The 18577-nt window shown below is 48.4% G+C and overlaps 1 protein-coding gene across 2 annotated transcripts; it reads right to left on the bottom strand.

The window, feature by feature from the left end:
* Window positions 1-15882: 15882 nt before the first annotated feature.
* Window positions 15883-17682, bottom strand: CCL19 (C-C motif chemokine ligand 19). Of its 2 annotated transcripts, none has more exons than XM_059141832.1 (4): window positions 17419-17682; window positions 16556-16682; window positions 16245-16338; window positions 15883-16154 (listed from the first exon to the last, which is right to left on the bottom strand). In XM_059141832.1, exons 1-4 carry the CDS (start codon window positions 17477-17479, stop codon window positions 16134-16136), a joined length of 303 nt encoding a protein of 100 aa, XP_058997815.1. In that variant the 5' UTR covers window positions 17480-17682; the 3' UTR covers window positions 15883-16133. The 2 variants fall into 2 exon arrangements, with proteins under 2 accessions (XP_058997815.1, XP_058997817.1); XM_059141834.1 differs by having other exon boundaries at window positions 15883-16151.
* Between the last annotated feature and the right edge of the window lie 895 nt (window positions 17683-18577).

The raw sequence follows: 18577 nt of genomic DNA, 5'->3' as shown, positions 1-18577 counted from the left end.
GAAGGTGGAGCACCTGGGTGGCTCAGTTAAGTGTGTCCCTTCAGCTCAGATCATGATCCTGGGATCCTGGAATGGAGCTCTGGATGGGTGGGGCTCTGCTCAGTGGGTGGTCTGCCTCTGCCTCTGCTTCTATGCCAACCCCTGCCCCCCTGCCCACGTGCACGTGCATGCTCTCTCTCACTCACTCAAATAATATAAAGTCTTTAAAAAGCAAAAAAAACGGATTGGGAGGGAGACAAACCATAAGTGACTCTTTTTTTTTTTTTTTTTTTAAAGATTTTATTTATTTATTTGACAGAGAGAAATCACAAGTAGGTAGAGAGGCAGGCAGAGAGAGAGAGGAGGAAGCAGGCTCCCTGCCGAGCAGAGAGCCCGATGCGGGACTCAATCCCAGGACCCTGAGATCATGACCTGAGCCGAAGGCAGCGGCTTAACCACTGAGCCACCCAGGCGCCCCACCATAAGTGACTCTTAATCTCACAAAACAAACTGAGGGTTGCTGGGGGGAGGGGGGAGAAGGGGGTGGGATTATGGACATTGGGGAGGGTATGTGCTTTGGTGAGTGCTGTGAAGTGTGTAAACCTGGCAATTCACAGACCTGTACCCCTGAGGATAAAAATATATGTTTATAAAAAATAAAAAATTAATTAATTAATTAATTAATTTAAAAAAAAAAAAAGCAAAAAAACAGGGGCGCCTGGGTGGCTCAGTGGGTTAAGCCTCTGCCTTCGGCTCAGGTCATGCTCTCAGGGTCCTGAGATCGAGTCCCACATCAGGCTCTCTGCTCAGCAGGGAGCCTGCTTCCCTCTCTCTCTCTGCCTGCCTCTCCATCTACTTGTGATTTCTCTCTGTCAAATAAATAAATAAAATCTTAAAAAAAAAAAAAGCCAAAAAATAAAAAACAAGAAAACCTGGAGAAGTTCCTTTCTCAGGTTCATAAGTCTCCCTAGGCCCATCACAGTGTCTATGCATCTGTCATTTGAGACCTGGTCTTCCTTCAGACAAGTTTTGCTAAAGGGAAAGTTTTCTGGAAGCAGATCCAATTCCTGTATCTCACATCTGAGGACTCTAGGCCTTCACCCTCCTGACCCAGCCAGCACTGACCCTTTGCCCTGTTGACCCATTTTCCTATGCCCCAAGCTGAGTCAGAGGAATAGCTTGAGGGCAATCTGGCCTAGAATGCCCCTCCTACTGTGCTTTCCCTATCGTGGGAATGAAGAGAGAATTTCTGAGAGGCTGGTCAGCTTACAGAAACAAGGAAACTAGGTAGGAGGAAGAGGAGCAAGTGCTTTCCTTACCTGATAAGAGGATCAAGAGACAGACCGGAGGAGGAGACCTCCCCTAACAGACGAATTGTGGAGCACTCCTCTGTTTCCTTTTCCAGCCCTAGAGCATATGATGTGACAAACTTAACTGCAGACCCCAATTTTTCTACCTTCTCTATCACCCATCCTCGGGTCCATGTCCACCCTTCTTTGTCTATCTGTCTATTCTTCCTTCTTCCATCTTTCATACATCTTTTCATATCTTCATTTCCATTTGTACATGCATATGTTCAACCATTTTAATCCAGTCATCATCTATTAATATATTGTTTATCCATCTATTAGTTATGTTAATAATTCATATTTGTTGGTACTTGAGTGCCAGGTACCATGCTAAATTCTTTAAATTCATTGTCTCATGGCAAATCTATGAAGTAGAGTGCTGTGGGCTATGCTTTTGTTCATGCAGAAACTTTTTTTTTTTTTTTAGACTGTATTTATTTATTTGAGAGAGGGAGAGAATGAAAGAGCATGAGAGGGGAGAAGGTCAGAGGGAGAAGCAGACTCCCCACTGAGCAGGGAGCCCAATGCAGGACTCCATCCTGGGACTCTGGGATCATGACCTGAGCCAAAGGCAGATGAATGACTGAGACACCTAAGTGCCCCTATTTTTTAAGTATTTTATTCTTAAGTAATCTCTACACCCAACATGGGGCTTGAACTCACAACTCTGAGAACAAAAGTCATATGCTGTATCCACTGAACTAGCCAGGTATCCCAGACAACCTCTGTTTTAGATGGCTCACTATAAAATGTAGACTTGAGGGGATGCCTGGGTGGCTCAGTCGGTTAAGCGGCTGCCTTTGGCTCAAGTTATGATCTCAGGGTCCTGGGATCGAGTCCCACATTGGGCTCCTTGCTCCGCAGGGAGCCTGCTTCTCTCTCTGCCTCTACCTGCCACTCTGCCTGCCTGTACTCTCTTCATCTCTCTGACAAATAAATAAATAAAATCTTTAAAATGTAGACTTGAGGCTTCTAGGATCTATATTTCCTGCTGTTAGAACAGTACCTATCTACAAGAGGAATGAACCCCCCTAAAAAAATTAGAAGTTAAGAGGAGTTAACATCATTTGGACCCCTAGGGCAGAAGTAGACTAAAATGTATTAAAAAAAAGAGAGCGCGCAGGTGCATGAGTGAGCTTGAGTCGGGGGGATGGGCAGAGGGAGCAGGAAAGAGAATCCTAAGCAGGCTCCACACCCAGCTGTAGAGTCCAAAGTGGGGCTCAATCTCACAACCCTGAGATCCTGAGCTGAACCAAAATCAATAGGCAGATGCTTCCCTAACTGAGCCACATAGATGCCTCCAAAATCTATTTTTAATGCTCCTAGTTCTGTGATACAACAATTTTAACTTTTTGTTTAAGCACTTTAAGTTGGATTTTTGTCATTTGCCATGGGAGGGGCTCTGAATAATGATTACTATTATTCCCATTTTACAGATGAGGAACCTAAGACACAGAAATTTTTCCAAGGTTTTCTAGCATATAAATGACAGAACATTGGTATTTAGAATGCAAACTCTGGTATATTACCTATAGTATCCATCTACCTGTGCAATCATCCTTGCTCTATCCCTTTCATTTATTTACTTGACTAACCTTTCAGGACTAAGACTCTGAAGACAATAAGCCTTGTCTCACTTGCTAACTCCAGTTCTGAGGCGGAGTTTGGATCAGGGGCTGGCAAACTTTTTCTGTAAAGGGCCAGACAGTATATATTTAAGATTTTGCTGGCTAAACTGTCTCTGTAGTGACTACTCAGCTTTGCTGTTGTAGCCCCAAAGCAACCACAGACAATATATAAATGAACAGGTATGGCAGCATTTCCATAAAGCTTTGTTTACAAAACAGGTGGCAGGCTGGATCTCTCCCACGGGCCATAGTTTGCCAATCCTGTCTGGATCAATATTTTGGGGAACATGATTTGGGAGTGGGAGCATGTATGCCTTGCATTTGTCATTACCAATGAAGGAAAACAACAGGATTTTAATATTCAAACTCATGTTTGAATCTGGCTTTATGATCTTGGACAAATGAGGGAAGAGATGACCATTTCCTTACCTGTAAAACAGAACTAATGTATATCCTATGAGGTAGTTCATGTGCCTGACTCACGGTGGGAAATCAGTGAAGGTCAGGTCCATCGCCGTTCTCATTTATCACCTACCACGTATTGCCAGTACCCTGGATACAGTGAGGACAGCTCAGCCCCGCTGGCTGAGTTCAGGAGTCCACTTCTAAGAATGAGATTTTGTACAAGTTATATAGATTAAGCTCTTGTAAACTCCAAATTTCTTTTTTTTTTTTCCCCAAATTTCTTTCTTTCTTTCTTTTTTTTTTTTTTTTTAAAGATTTTATTTATTTATTTGAGAGAGACACAGGGAGAGAGAGCATGAGTGAGGAGAAGGGCAGAGAGAGAAGCAGACTCCCCGTGGAGCTGGGAGCCAGATGCGGGACTCGATCTCCGGCCTCCGAGATCATGATCTAAGCTGAAGGCAGTTGTCCAACCAACTGAGCCACCCAGGCGACCCTCCAAATTTCTTTTTAATAGCTCTACCCCATCTCTTATCTGTGCTGTTCCAAATGGAAAACCCCTCTAGAACCCAACAAAACAGAAAATTGTCTCTCTAGTCAATAAGCCCTATTAGACCTAGAAGCGGCTCAGCCTCCTTTTATATCACTCAGAATACTACCCTGTTCCCCCGGTGGCTTTTCAACCCAATTCTTCCAAACAAATACTCCTCTTTAGGAGAAAAGATTACATCCATGTGTGTTTGTGTGTCTGTGTTTCTGTGACATGTGCATGAATCATGTGTATCTGATATGCCCTTGTGTCCGTCCATATTGTGATTTTGGCTAAGATCAAGTGAAGATTAAATGTTTATAGTGTGTCCTTTGGTGTATATGAGTGATGGACTGTGTATGCGTACATGGGTAGGACATATGTGAGTGGGTGAGGGTGTCGGCACTTGTTTGTGTGTGTGTGTGTGTGTGTGTGTGTGTGTATTCTGGTTGCTGTTCAGTCCATCCCTTTGTGATTCCCAACCTCACAGCGCCTGCAGGCCGCTCCTATTGCACAGGGAAAGGGGATAGGAGGCTTCCGGCTTGGGCTCTCAACCTCACGGGGCCTGTAGAGGGCGTCCAGGGTATGCAGAAAATGAGAATGTGTGGCTCCTCGCTTGTGGAGTGGGGGCTTTGGCCTGAGGAGGCTGGGCTGTCTTGTTCCAGAAGGGAGCTGGAAATGAACAAGAAACCAAATGACTCAGTCCCCGAAAGTCCCTGATCGTGGGAAGGGGTCTGCTTCACATCCCATCTTTTTCTAAACCTTCTTCCATATTCAGAGGCTCCTGGCCCAGCCAGAAGGGCAGAGCTTGGCCCTTTGGTCTCAGGGTGTGGGTAGAACATTGCACAGGACTTCCAGAGATGACAGGACATCAGGATGGGGAGAAGTCTTGAGCAATAGTATACCCCCCTTTCCTGCTTTCTGCACTCTGGAGCTTGAAATAACACCACTGCCAGGATTTTCTAATATTCCCTCTCCTTCGTTTCCTGCAATTCAGGCTACTCCAGGCCCCAAGGTTCTTTGCTGGGAGAAGTGCAAGAAACAAGGATCCCTGAACCCAAAATAGAAAGTGATACATGTAGCTGGAGATGAAGAATCTGTAAGGGCCTATTTAGCCAGAGCGATGCCATCTGGTTAAACAGTGATTTTGTTGTTAATGCAGTAAAACTTAATCTGACCCTGCCCCCAGTCAGGGACTTACTTAGAAGCAAGTCCCGGAATCCAGTCCCAGGTAACAAAGCCCAAATACAAGGGTGGGTCAGGCCAGGCGGAGGTATTCAGTCAGTGGGGGCGCATACTGTCTCCCTAGCTATCAAGGAGTATGGGCCCCGCCTTTTTGGGTGTCTTTTGGGCGCCAATTCTGACCAAGGTGATAGGCTAGTTCAAATATCTACTATAGGGTAAATTATAATTCAATTGGTCACTTATGTGTGACCTAGCATGACTGTGCAGCTTTCCCCTCTCTGTTACAATCTCGTTGGCCACCTGTGCATGGCCAGGCCCAACCACATGGCCTTTGCCCTTAAAAGCTAGTCTATAAGGCAGGGAGAGGTCGCCTCTTTGTAAGAGACGGCCCTGACCAGTTTGTTTGATTCTTGATGCTTGGCACGAAATAAAGCTTTGCTTGACCTTCGCTTTGTATCAGTCTCGCTCCTTTAATCACGGACCCATTATTGGGGGACCTTTCAAACCCTTGAAGGTCAGAGAGGAGGCTACATGGAGGAAGGACCTCTGCAGAGCCTCGAGGGTGGGTGAGGCAGGAGGGAGGACATTCCAAGTAGAATGAACAGTAAGCACAGAGGCACAGAGGAGGGAGAGGGGTTTGGGATTAATCCCAGTGTGGGCAAGGAAGGGGAAGGACAAGTGGTGAGAGGCTCTATGTGTGCAGGTAATACCTGGGGTACTTGGGGCACTTCCTCTTGGTGATGCCATGCCTAGTGGTCAAAGTTAATGGATGACCCTTGTGACCTTGATCAGGCAGGACCACTAGGGACTAGTATCCCTTGGGTGTGAAGGTTTGAGTCTCTTTGCAGTCACAGAATGTCAGCTGATTGAAGTGCCAGTTGGAGGTAGAGGCAATGAGTCACAAGGGAAGTGTGGTGAACATAATTCTAAAATTCCTGCCCCCTGGTGTGTATGCCTGTATCTTCTTGATCTGGGATCACCTTGACCTCTTGACCTGTAAATATGACAGAATATCCTTCATGGGATTAGGTTATGATAAATGACAAAATGGAGGGATTTTGCAGATGTGATTAAAGTCCCTGATCAGGGCGCCTGGGTGGCTCAGTAGGTTAAGCCGCTGCCTTCGGCTCAGGTCGTGATCTCAGGGTCCTGGGATTGAGTCCCGCATCAGGCTCTCTGCTCAGCAGGGAGCCTGCTTCCCTCTCTCTCTCTGCCTGCCTCTCTGTCTACTTGTGATCTCTCTCTGTCAAATAAATAAACAAAATTAAAAAAAATTAATAAAGTCCCTGATCAGTTGACTTTGAGTTAATCAAAAGAGAGGTTACCTTGGATGAGCCTGACCTAATCAGGTAGGTCCTTTAAAAAAGTGTCTAGAGATTAGAAATAAGAAGTAGCCTTAAATTTTTTTTTAAGATTTTATTTATTTATTTTACAGAAATCACAAGCAGGCAGAGAGGCAGACAGAGGAGGTAGGGGAAGAAGGCTCTGTGCTGAGCAGAGAGCCCAATGTGGGGCTCAATCTCATGACCCTGAGATCATGTCCTGAGCCGAAGGCAGAGGCTTAACCCACTGAGCCACTCAGGCGCCCCTAAATTATTTTTTTAAAAGGGGGTTCCTTGGGGCACCAGAATGGCTAGTTGGTTAAGCACCTGACTCTTGATTTTGGCTCAGGTCATGATTTCAGTGTTGTGAGATTGAGCCCTGCAGCCAGGCTCCATGCTGGGTGTGAAGCCTTCTAGGATTCTCCCTCTGCACACACACCGCTGTCCCCCTCTCCCCGACTCATGTGTTCAATCTCTCTCTCTGTCTCTCTCTTAAAAAAAGGGGAATGTGGGACGCCTGGGTGGCTCAGTTGGTTGGGCAGCTGCCTTCGGCTCAGGTCATGATCCCAGCGTCCTGGGATCGAGTCCCACATCGGGCTCCTTGCTCCGCGGGGAGCCTGCTTCTCCCTCTGCCTCTGCCTTCCACTCTGTCTGCCTGTGCTCGCTTTCTCTCTCTCTCTCTGACAAATAAATAAATAAAATCTTTAAAAAAAAAAAAAAAGGGGAATGTGTCTGGCTGACTCATTTGGTAGAGCATGTGACCCTTGATCATGAGTTCAAGCCCCATGTGTGGCATAGGGTTTGCTTAGAAAAAAGAAAGAAAGGAAGAAAAAAAGAGAAATAAGCAGCAGCAGATGCTGTCATGTTGGTTGTGAAGAAGCAAACTGCCATGTTGTAGAAGGGGCCATGTGGTGGGCAGCTACAGGAACTCAGGACCTCAGTCCTACAAGCACAGCTGCCAATACCCCATGAGTTTGAAAGACGAATCTGAATCTGAAATGCAACTGCAGCCCGGACTGAGTCTAAGTTCAGTCTGGTGAGACCCCGAGCAGAGAGGACCCAGTCAGCATGTCCCTGGACTCTTGACCCATAGAAACTGTGAAATAGTAAATCTGGATTTTTTGAAGCTGCTAAGTTTGTGGTGATTTGTTACATAGCAATAGAAAATGAGTATGAGAAGAAAGAAGACAATAAATGTTAGTTAAACCCCAGGGGTAGTTTCATAACAACAGACTATAGCTTTTTTTTTTTTTTTTTTAAAGATTATTTATTTATTTATTTGACAGACAGAGATCACAAGTAGGCAGAGAGAAAGGCAGAGAGAGAGGAGGAAGCAGGCTCCCTGCCGCGCAGAGGGCCCGATGCCAGGCTTGATCCCAGGACTCTGGGATCATGACCTGAGCCAAAGGCAGAGGCTCTAACCCACTGAGCCACCCAAGCGCCCCTGACTATAGCTTTTAACCATGTTTTCCTCCTAGCTTTGAAATGTCCTTCTTTCTTTAACTGACTCCCCTTTTCTTTCATCCTCCTTTATTCCATTCTTTTTTTTTAAAGATTTTATTTATTTATTTATTTATTTATTTATTTTTATTTATTTGACAGGCAGAGATTACAAGTAGGCTGAGAGGCAGGCAGAGAGAGAAGGAGGAAGCAGGCTCCCTGCTGAGCAAAGAGCCCGATGCGGGGGTTTGATCCCAGGACCCTGGGATCATGACCTGAGCTGAAGGCAGAGGCTTTAACCCACTGAGCCACCCAGGTGCCCCTCTTTTTTTTTTTTTTTTTTTAAGATTTTATTTATTTATTTGAAAAAAATAGAGAGCATGATGGTGAGACCAGAGGGAGAGGGAGAAACAGACTCCCTGCCGAGCAGGAGTTGAGGAGGGTGCTGGCGCTTGGTCCCAGAACCCCAGGATCATGACCTGAGCCAGAAGCAGATGCTTAACCAACTGAATCACCCAGGTGCCCCTATTCCATTCTTGAAGATAGATTTTTGTGCGGATATTATTACTACGCACCAAGACATTGATCTACTTCTCCTCCCAGCCATTGTTTCCTTCAAGTTAAGTATGGCTGGGGGCACCTGGGTGGCTTAGTCAGTTAAGCGTCTGCCTTCAGTTGAGGTCATGATCCCAGGGTCCTGGGATCCAGCCCTACATCGGGCTCCCTGCTCAGTGGGGAGTCTGCTTGTCCATCTTTGTCTGCCCCTCCCCCTGCTCATGCTCTCTCACTCATGATCTCTCTCTCTCTCAAATAAATAAATAAAATCTTTTTAAAAAAATGTTAAGTGTGGTTGTATGACACACTTTGGCCAATAAAATGTGTATAGAAATGACATGTATCATTTGTGGATAGACGTGTTTAAACAAAAGATGCCCATCTTTCCTGGCTGCAATGATGTTGGAAATATGTGTTGAGATGAAGGAGCATTCCAGAAGATCAAGGCAGCCTAGAATGTTGAGCCGCCACATGGAAAACAGCTGTGCTAAAGACCCGCCTAGACCCAAAGCGGGCTTGGAACGCATGGGGATAGAGTTTTGTTGTGTTAAGGCACTCAGATTTGGTGTCATCTGTTATTGCAACATAACCTAGCCTATCCTGACCAATCAGGTGTGTCGTTGGTCGTTACCAGGCATTGTGCAACAGAGATGGGATTATAACAAACTAGAAGAAGAATGGATGTCACCCTGAGATCTTGGATTTAGAATAGGATTTTGCTGTGGGCCGAATTGTTTCTGTGTGACTGTATCTGGAAATAAGATCTTTAGGAAGTAATTTAAAGTAAATGAGGTCATAAAGGTAGGGCCCGAATCTGCTAGGACTGTGGCCTTATAAGAAAAGAAAGAGAGGTGTGCCTGGGTGGTTCAGTGGGTTAAGGCCTCTGCCTTCGGCTCAGGTCATGATCCTGGGGTCCTGGGATCAAGCCCCACATCGAGCCTCACATTGGGCTCTCTGCTCAGCGGGGAGCCTGCTTCCTCCTCTCTCTCTGTCTGCCTGCCTCTCTGCCTACTTGTGATCTCTCTCTGTGAAATAAATAAATATAATGTTAAAAAAAAGAGAGAGAGAGAGAGATCTTTTTCTCTCTGTTGTAGGACAGAGTAAGGCGGCGGCCATCTGCAAGACAGGTAGGGAGCTCTCACCAGAAATTGACCATACTGGCACCTTGATCTTGAACTTGTAATCTGCAGAACTGTGAGAAAATAAATAAATGTCTGTTGTTTAAGCCACCCAGACTATGATATTTCATTTTGGCAGCCCAAGCTGACTAAGACAGATGTGGTAATTGCTAAAACTCTGAAGTCTCTCTTTGAGGAGGAGTGAAGTTTTTTGGTTGTATAAGCAAAAGTGATTACTATATTAGGTGATACCCTTAAATTTTTAAGAGGCCTAGGGTTTGAGACAAAGGGTGTATTTTGATGTTGGCTAGCCAGAGGGTAGGCTATAGAGGTATTTATTATTGTTTTCACTGCCCACATCCTTAACCCTTTTCGGTATTTGAGGAATTTCCTATTATATTAGTCTTAGTTCCCAATAGTTATCTTCCATCATAAAATGCCCCACGGTCACATACTAATTCCTGCCTCCCTTTGCTATTTGACCTTGGACGTATGACTTGGACTTAGCCCATCAGAAGCACCTTCCAAGGATTTTGAGTAGGAAGTTAGCAGTGATGCAAAGTAGCAGGATTAGTAGAGAGTCTATATTGATGGTGACAGGAGTGGTGGCAGAAGTGATGTGTGTTTTCCAGGAGCACGGGAGCTGTGATCCCAGAGGTAGAATCTGGCAAGCTGATCACCTAACATTTTCGGGGTTTGGAGCAATGGTACAAATGAAGGGCAGCATACCATGGATCTAAATATTTAAAAGTTACAGGGCGCCTGGGTGGCTCAGCCAGTTAGGCGGTTAAACATCTGCCTTTGGCTCAGCTCATGATCTCGGGGTTTTGGAATCGAGCCTAGGGTTGGGCTCCCTCCTTGGCAGGGATTCGCTTCTCTCTCTGTCTGTAACCCTTCTCCCAACTTGTGCTCTCTGTCTCTCTCTCAAATAAATAAATAAAATCTTACAGACTGAGCCACCCAGAAGTCCCGGAAAATAAAATCTTAAAAAAAATTATTTAGAAGCTATAAATCGAGCTAACACGTTGTCAGATAAAAAATGTTTCTCTCTTACTGCCTTGAAAAATATGCCTTTAGAGCAATTCAAAGGCGAGGTTCAAATTTAGAATTCTTGGACTCCTTGGAGTTCTATGATGGAATGAGGTGGTAAGAGGAGAGCCAAGCTCTCGTGCTCTACTTGTCCCCTTCTCATTCACCAGCTCCTCTTCTAGCCTCAGTTTCATCATGAACCATGAAAGGCCTCCTGTGCCTGGTGTAGACACTCTGGCCCCATACATACATTTCCCTGGAAATATCTACCTCTTGGCAACCCTCTGGTTGCTGGGAGTGACACAGTCCATTCTAGGAAGGATGACTCTCAGGAAGAAGCTTGCACGGACTCTGGAAGCTGCTTGGGGCTGCTTAGGCAGGGAGTTCTCTAGTTCCTGAAATGTGCTCTAGAAGGAGAAGACAAGCTCCAGGTGGATATGTCCCCTTAGCCCTGTGTACTCTTTGCTTTGTGCCCAGATATATGACTGGCGAAGAGCCGGAGCAGAGCCCTCTGAAACGTGAGACGCAGGGCAGGGGCTCCAGCTATCTGGACATGAGGGTGGTGTTGGCATCCCCTAGAAGGGGATGCTGTCTGAAAGGCTGTCTGGCCTGGCCTGGCTCTATACAAGATTTGCAAGCTGTTCCAGCTGCTCAGGCTCTCTTGCTCTTCCATTCTCTCCAATTTCTCAGGGTCTTTTCTACAAATTACTTTTCTGCTTAAATCAGCTAACAAGGGGCGCTTGGGTGGCTCAGTCAGTTAAGAGTCTGCCTTTGGCTCAGGTCATGATCCCAGGGTCATGGGATCGAGTCCCACATTGGGCTCCCTGCTCCGTGGGGAGCCTGCTTCTCCCTCTTCCTCTGCCTACTGCTCTGCCTGCTTGTATTCTCTGTCAAATAAATAAATAAAATCTTAAAACAAATAAAAGAAAAAAATTAGCTAATGAGGTTTAGTAGCTTGCAACTAAGAATCCTTGTTAATACATTTGTCTATTCACTTTTTTGTGTGTGGGGGCAGGTAGTGTAACCTTCATTAGAGGCTTTCATTCAGCTTCATGAAGCCCGAAACCATATCTGTCTTGTTCACGATGGTATCACGAGCTCTGAGAACAGTGCCTCGTAGGAATAAATGTTCTGGGTTCCAGTAATGTGGTATCCCTTTGGACACAAGGATTTGCCAGGGTTAGGACCCTAGATCATGGCAGCCCTGAGACTACTGGGGGCCCTACACTAACAGATACTCTGACACCTAGGGCTGCCGTGCTGAGGTGCCGAGGGGCGCCATTTACATGGACTACAGGGAATATGGTGTCCTCGGAGTTATACAATGTTGATGTCTTGCCTGGAAGGCATGGTGTTCCTGATTGTCTTTCTACGTGGCCCACTCTCAGGGGTCACTGAGGAAGTTCTCTGACCAGAGAAACGCCGGCTTGTTCTTACAGAGGGGTTCTTGAGGAAATTCCCCAGTTGGGAGTCCTGCTCCTTTGTGAGACTGTTATTTCCAAGATTTTTCTGGCTGTTTCTGAGTTTCCCGGAGGCCAGAAAAGGGGAGCCTGGGGGTGGGGGCTTACCGAGAAATCGAACATGAGCTGATGAAAACATGATCAAAACCGTATGGGGCTGGCTCTTACTTTCAAACATTTACCCATGCAACAGAGAGCCCCAGCTCTTAAGAACTGGATGTGCTCCAGGTAGGAGTTGGGCGGGGCATCGTGGGAAAGGGCCATTTTCAGTTACATTTTTTGTTAATTAAATGAGTTCTGGGGCTTGTTCTGGGCCAGCCCCTGAATGGAGCAATGTTGGCAATGGAGACGAATAGGTTCAATCCAGTTCTCTGGGAAGCCTATCCAGAGACAGGGCAGGGAGCTTTTTGTCTATCATGTAGATGGGAGCTGGGAGTTTTCTGAGCAGGAATGTCAGGTCCCTTTATGGAGGTGTTGGCTGCTGGGGTCTTGGGCTTTCAGGGTAGGGAATTTTCCCTCTGCTGTTGGCCTTAAACTGGTAGTAGGAGCCATGAGCCCTAGACAGGAAGGTGTCTACTCAGAGGCAGGCAGCAACACCCCTATATTCTGGTTGGGGAGCTAGTCCACACTGTCCCTTGGAGACACAGACAGTATTGTCAGGCAGGCAGGAGGTTTCTGGCCTGCCAGAACTCAGGATAGCGACATAACACTTGTCATTAAATCATAGTAAAACAGGGAGCAGGTGTGATTAGGTGAAATCACAGTGCTGAGAATGTTTGGGTGGTTGGGACAAGTCACAGGTGGCTGGGCTAAGCCCTCATGTGTCTGGCAGGGAGATAAGAGGCTAGGACTCAGTGCCCAGGAGAGGTTAGTGGCTGGGGATGGGGAGGCATGGGCTGGGGAAGGGTTAGGGAGGGCTGCGTGCCTGCTCTCTGTGGTACTCTGGTGTCTACGCCCTTAGACTTTCTTGAAATTCTTTATTCCTCAGTCCTCCAGGGTCTGGCCAGACACTGTTCAATTCAAGCTCCTTCACTAGCTCCTGAATTCTTTTCTCTTTTGCTGAGTCTCAGCTCTTTCTTTGTTCCCAGAGGGTGGCCCCTGGGGCCCCAAGAAGTAGGGACATTTCTGAATGTGCATGACTTTGAGGGAGCCTGTGTGAATGCTAGGGGTTTAGCCTGAGACCCAAAGATTCATGAGTCAAACCTTTGGAGAAATTAAGCACCTCTCCCCATACACCTGACTGATGGGGAACTGAGGTTTTAGAGATGGGAGTTAAGGAAGAGACTTGACTGGAGTGGCACAAGGAAGCACTGAAGTAGAACGGTGGGCTGGGCACTGAGCTCAGGACTTGTTCGTGTCCCTCCCCTCAGTGGCAGTGGGAGGGAGGGAGTGTCCAGGACCTCGGTCATAGCAGCATCTTCCTCAGGTCTCCTGCCCTCACTTCCTCTACTCTATCTGGGATTTTCCCCCAAGAGTCCAAAGGGGAGGCTTTATGTCTTCCTCTGTGGCAGGCTGACTTCTGCTTGGCTTCCCTGGGAACTGAGAAGGATTTGAAGCAATGTGCTCCCCTCACACCTGTGTTTGTCCTTTGCTTGCTGGAGTACAGGGCACGGGGTCCAGAAGGTGTCTGTATGTAGCTGGGACCCCTGGAGCTCCATGTTTGACTGCCTTCAGGGATGGATCAATGGATGAATGAGGACATGGGTAGAGGAGGGGAGGGATGGACAGCAGTCTAATGGGTACAGAGATGGCTCAGTGGATGGACTCATGGGGGCACGAGTTGGACAGCTAATTTCCTCCAGGCAGCAAAACCACACTTCCCAGCTACAGCAGTTGTTCTTGCGAACTATCCTCATCCCACCTGTAAGGGCCTATTTGGCCAGAGGGATTCCATCTTGGGTTAAACAGTGATTTTGTTGTTTATGCAGTAAAACTTAAACTGACCCTGCCCCCCCACTCCCCCCAACCACGGACTTACTTAAAAGCAAGCCCGGGAAACCAGTCCCAGGTAACAAAGCCCAAATACAAGGGTGGGTCAGGCCAGGCGGAGGTATTCAGTCAGTGGGGGCACATACGGTCTCCCTAGCTACCAAGGAGTGTGGGTCCCGCCTTTTGGGTGCCAATTTTTACCAAGGTGATAGGCTAGTTCAAATATTTACTATAGGGTAAATTGTAATTCAATTGGCCACACATATGTGACCTAGCATGACTATGTAGCTTTCTCTGTGTGTTACAGTTTCATTGGCCACCTGTGCATGGCCAGGCCCAACCACATGGCCTTTGCCCTTAGAAGATAGTCTGTAAAGCAGAGAGGAGTTGCCCTCTCTGTAAGAGGCGCAGCCCCGGCCGGTTGGTTTGATTCTTGATGCTTCGTGTGGAATAAAGCTTTGCTTGGCCTTCGCTTTATATCAGTCTCTCTCCTTTAATCATGGACCCATTAGTGGGGGACCTTTCACCACCCACTCCTGTGACTCTAAGAGATGGGATATCTGAGATCTTGAATACCTTCCTTCTGGGAGTGGGGGGGGGGGGAGGAGAAGCTGCTGTGTACTCAGCTCAGTGAGGAGGGGCTGGCACAAACCCCTCACCACTGTTCCCCTTCCTAGGGTGCTCAGGCCTGATTTTGTTACCAGATGAGGTATGTCTACTTTAAGGATGACCCCCTTCCCAGGAAACGATGCCCAGTCTTCTGTCATGGCTGTCATCCAACCCCAGTGCCACAGCCTGACTGCCCTCAGTGGGACAAGCCCTTAGAGACCCAAGTTGGAGAGCAGCAGCTTCCCCAGAGACTTCCTGGGCATGAGGAGGTCACTCCTTCCAGAGAAGCCCTTCAGTATGCTCCAAGAATCACAGTGCTTTCATGTCCCCAAGAGGAGACTCCTGCTCTGTAACTCCCTGGTCTTGGTGTTGCCTCCGTCCTGGAGGTTGCAGGGCTGGTGGGGAAGTTCCTCCTTGCTCAGTCTCCCTGGCTTCCTGGTTGCTCCTTCTTCCACCCTCTAAGCCCTCTTCCACTCTGACTTCTGGCTCCCAGGTTTCTCTGTCATTATCCCTCAGAAATGTGACGCCAGGATTGCTCAGACGGGGCTAGATCTGGCCCAGCCTGAGGAGAGAGGAAGGCTATCCTGAAGGTCAGATTCTGTGTGGACAGATGGGCCCACAAAGCTGGCTGTTGAGCTTTTCCTCACATATGTATTCATTTTCTAGATAAATATTTATTGAGTGACTACCTTTTGCCAGGCAGTGACACCACCACCAGGGAGACAGTGGAAACCAAAAGAGACATGAGATCTCTTGAGGAAGGCTGACAAACTATCAGTTAGAAAGAACTCAATGTGATGGTGCTGCAAGGGGAGGGGGAGAGGGCCCTGGGAGCTTGGGAGGAACGGGGGCTACTTAATCTAGCCTGGAGTCAGGGGAAGCTTCCTGGGTTAAGAGTCATTAAGCCCCAGAAGGAAAGGCAAGTGAGCTGCTGAGAGAGAAGTGTTCCAGACAGGGAAAGGCGGGGGTGTGGGGGGAATATGGATGGGGACTCTCCTTGCCCTTGGCCAGGAAAGCTGGTTCCTGACATCTCCCCTCCCGCCTGTGACACCTGATCCCTGAGACACCTGGATACTTTGTTTTGGAGAAGAAACACTGGGAGGCATAAAAGAGTTGGCTCAATCAGAGAAAAGACACAGGTTTGGTGTTGCTGAACCGTGGAGAGTTAGAGGGCTGTGAGTAGACCAGGTGGGGCTCTGATCGTGGGAACTCATCCCCAGAACGCTGGGTGTGAAGTAGGGGTCCATGAGGAGGTTGCTCAAGTTGCAGAGGGAACGTGAGATTCTGCTGTTGCATCTCCCCCTTTCCCATTCTGGTCCTCTCAGACAGACAACAAACAGCAGACAGGTCCGTGGGTACTAGCTGGGCTTTATTGGAAGCATTGTGGTCTGGGTGTGGAGGAGAAGCTGCGCTCCTGCCACACTCACCCCTGCTCACACTCACACTCCCATTGACAGTCCAGGTCCTGAACCTGCTGGGTCAGGTCTGGTGCAGAGCTGCTGGAAGCCTTGTCCTCCCTTCTGATCCTTGGTTCCTCAAGACTGCAGTGAATCACATTCCTTCACTCAGACACAGGGTTCTCTCTGGGGCTGTCAGGGGCTAACTGCCGTGGCGCTTCTTCTAGGGCAGGAAGGAAAGTCAGGGTCATGAGCTGGGGTTTTGAGCAGGGGCTCTGAGGGAAGAGGCAGGGCTGGGGAGGGCTGGGCTTGCCTTTGCAGAGTTCTTCTGCAGTCTCCGGATGATGCGGTCCACCCAGGGCTGGTCTGGGGGAGCACAGAGCTGGTGACCCCTCAGTGTGGTGAACCTGGAGTCATAGGTCAGAGGTCAGAGAGGCTGGAGCCCAGGAACCCAGCTTCCTGGCAGGCCCTGGCAGAGGCTGGGGACCACATATGGGAACCTGTTTCAGGGGCTTCCTTGAAGAGATTGGGTTTGGCAAGGAGAAGACAGATAAGAAGGTGGGGGCATAACCAGTGGCTGATGGGGGGGGGATGAGGCTAGACGAGCTCCTCCCCACAACTCACACAACAGCAGGCACTCTGCAGCCATCCTTGATGAGGAGGTAGCGAAAGGCTCTGATGATATTCCCTGGGATGGGGCGCTGAGTTACAGACAGGCAGCAGTCTTCCGCATCGTTGGCACCACCCAGAGCTGGGGTGGGAAGAGGGGAGTGTCAGGACACAGGGACCCTGAGGAGGGGAGGCCAGAGCCCTACAGGGATGAAGGACACACGCATGCATGTGCCTGTGCATGTGTGTGTGTGTGTGTGGGTGGGTGTCGTGGAGGGGGGCAGTTAAATCTGTTATTTAGCTGATATATACCCATATGGCCCTAATTGTTGCTAAAAATACTGGAGTACTTCTGAGCTATTTGGTAAACCACCACTGCCCTGAGCCCCACAAATGCTTTTCCGCTGCCCTGATCACCCCAAGCTCTCTCCCAGGATCTCTCAACTGCCACATAAATGCAGAGTTGATGCTGCTCACAGCATGGGGCTGGGGTGTGAGGGGTAGGGGTAGTAGGAGACCGAGATTAGAGGACTTATGAATTATAAAATATTTGGACTATTAGCCCTGTCTCAGCATCTCCCATCCTCCCCACGGTAAACAAATGCGTACTGTTCTTTCCAGTCTGGGAAACAGAGGCAGCAGGAAACAGGCTCCTGAGGGAGGGGTAGCCACAGACCCCTGGGATACAGACACCAAGAGACAGACATTGGCATTCAGGGTCCCAGGTATACCCGCACTCACAGGTACACACACAGGGCTCAGGGCACCCCCAGGTTGACCCAAATGGGCAGACCTAACTCAGTGTCCCTCATGGCCAGCACCCTGAGATTTAGACGCCCCCTCCCCTACGCCCACCACAAGCCTTCCCTCAGCCTTACCAGGGGAGGTGCAGAGAGCCAGCAGGCTGAGGGTCAGAAGTGTTCCAGCTCGGAATGCCATGGAGGGCGGACAGAGGCAGAGCGACAGTGAGCTGAGCGCGGGTGAATCCCTGGGGGTGTGCTGGAGTCTTGAGAGGCTGACACTTGGCTGGCAGTGGGAGGGAGCAGTGGGAAGCGCCCAGGCGTCCTTGTGGGGTGTGAGGGGCTCTGGGAATGTGTGTGAACGCCTGTGTGAGGCTGCAACTGCCTCTTATTTATGGCTCAAAGCTTTCACTTTCCCCGCTCAGAAATTCCCCTCCACGTCCTTTCCATGGATTCCCCTCCCCCCATTTTCTGAGGGAAACTGCCCCTGCCCTCCCTTCCTCCCTCAATAGTTTACTGCTTTTCTGCTTTTTTTGGCTTCATCTCTGAGAATCTAAGCAGTTGGCAATCTAGCCAAGAGAAGGGACCTTGTCCCCTCAGCCAAAGATAGGGTGTCTGCACTATCACCTTCTAGGTGGTATTTGCGTCATTAACCGTAAAGCTGGCTTTCAGAGGTGATGTTCGGGACTGGGGGGTCAGAGTGAGGACTTGCATCTGCTTCCCTAAGTTTATGCCTCATTCTCAGTCTTGTTTATGTGGTTCTTCTCTTCTCTGTGGTGTAGGTGGTGGGGAGGACGGGTCTCTGGTCCTCTCAGAACAATCGTGAAGCCTGAGGTACCCTCTCAGCGCTGCCCATCTGTTATCTGGGAACCAGTCCCTTACTTGGGATAAGCAGAGTTGAAAGGGAATGTCCCTTGGGAAGAGGCCCGGCACCCATCCCACATCTCAGGCCTCTGGGATTCAGTCTCTTGGCTCAGCCAGCACTGCCCTGTTCTCTGTTTGCCATGTTCATATGTCTAACACCTGGGTCAGAAGAACAGCTGGAGGGAGGCTGGCCTAGAATAGCTCCCTTCATGTTTCCCCTGCTCTCAATCCTGGGAACCAAGAGGGGATTTTTAAGGAGAGGGGCTGGTCAGCTTATACTCAGACAATCCCCAAATTTCAAGGAATCGACAGATGGAGGAGGGGACAACTGATTTCCCATCCTTATGAGAAAGACCAGGACTCAAAAGGGAAATTAATATGTGGAACACCCGTTCAACAAACCCCCCCAAGCTCTGGATCCTCTTTTGGATGG

The sequence above is a fragment of the Mustela lutreola genome, chromosome 12, assembly GCF_030435805.1.
Source record: "Mustela lutreola isolate mMusLut2 chromosome 12, mMusLut2.pri, whole genome shotgun sequence".
Lineage (NCBI taxonomy): Eukaryota > Metazoa > Chordata > Mammalia > Carnivora > Mustelidae > Mustela > Mustela lutreola.
Note: the sequence above shows the minus strand (reverse complement) of the source record. Positions and strands in the feature narration are given on the sequence as shown.

Excerpts from the sequence above, each read along its gene's own strand:
- CCL19 (XM_059141832.1), bottom strand. The coding sequence starts at position 17,479 with ATGGCATTCCGAGCTGGAACACTTCTGACCCTCAGCCTGCTGGCTCTC. Across the intron at positions 16,339-16,555 it reads TGCAGAGTGCCTGCTGTTGT|GTTCACCACACTGAGGGGTC; the intron begins GTGAGTTGTGGG and ends CTATGACTCCAG. Across the intron at positions 16,155-16,244 it reads TGCAGAAGAACTCTGCAAAG|AAGAAGCGCCACGGCAGTTA; the intron begins GCAAGCCCAGCC and ends TTCCTGCCCTAG.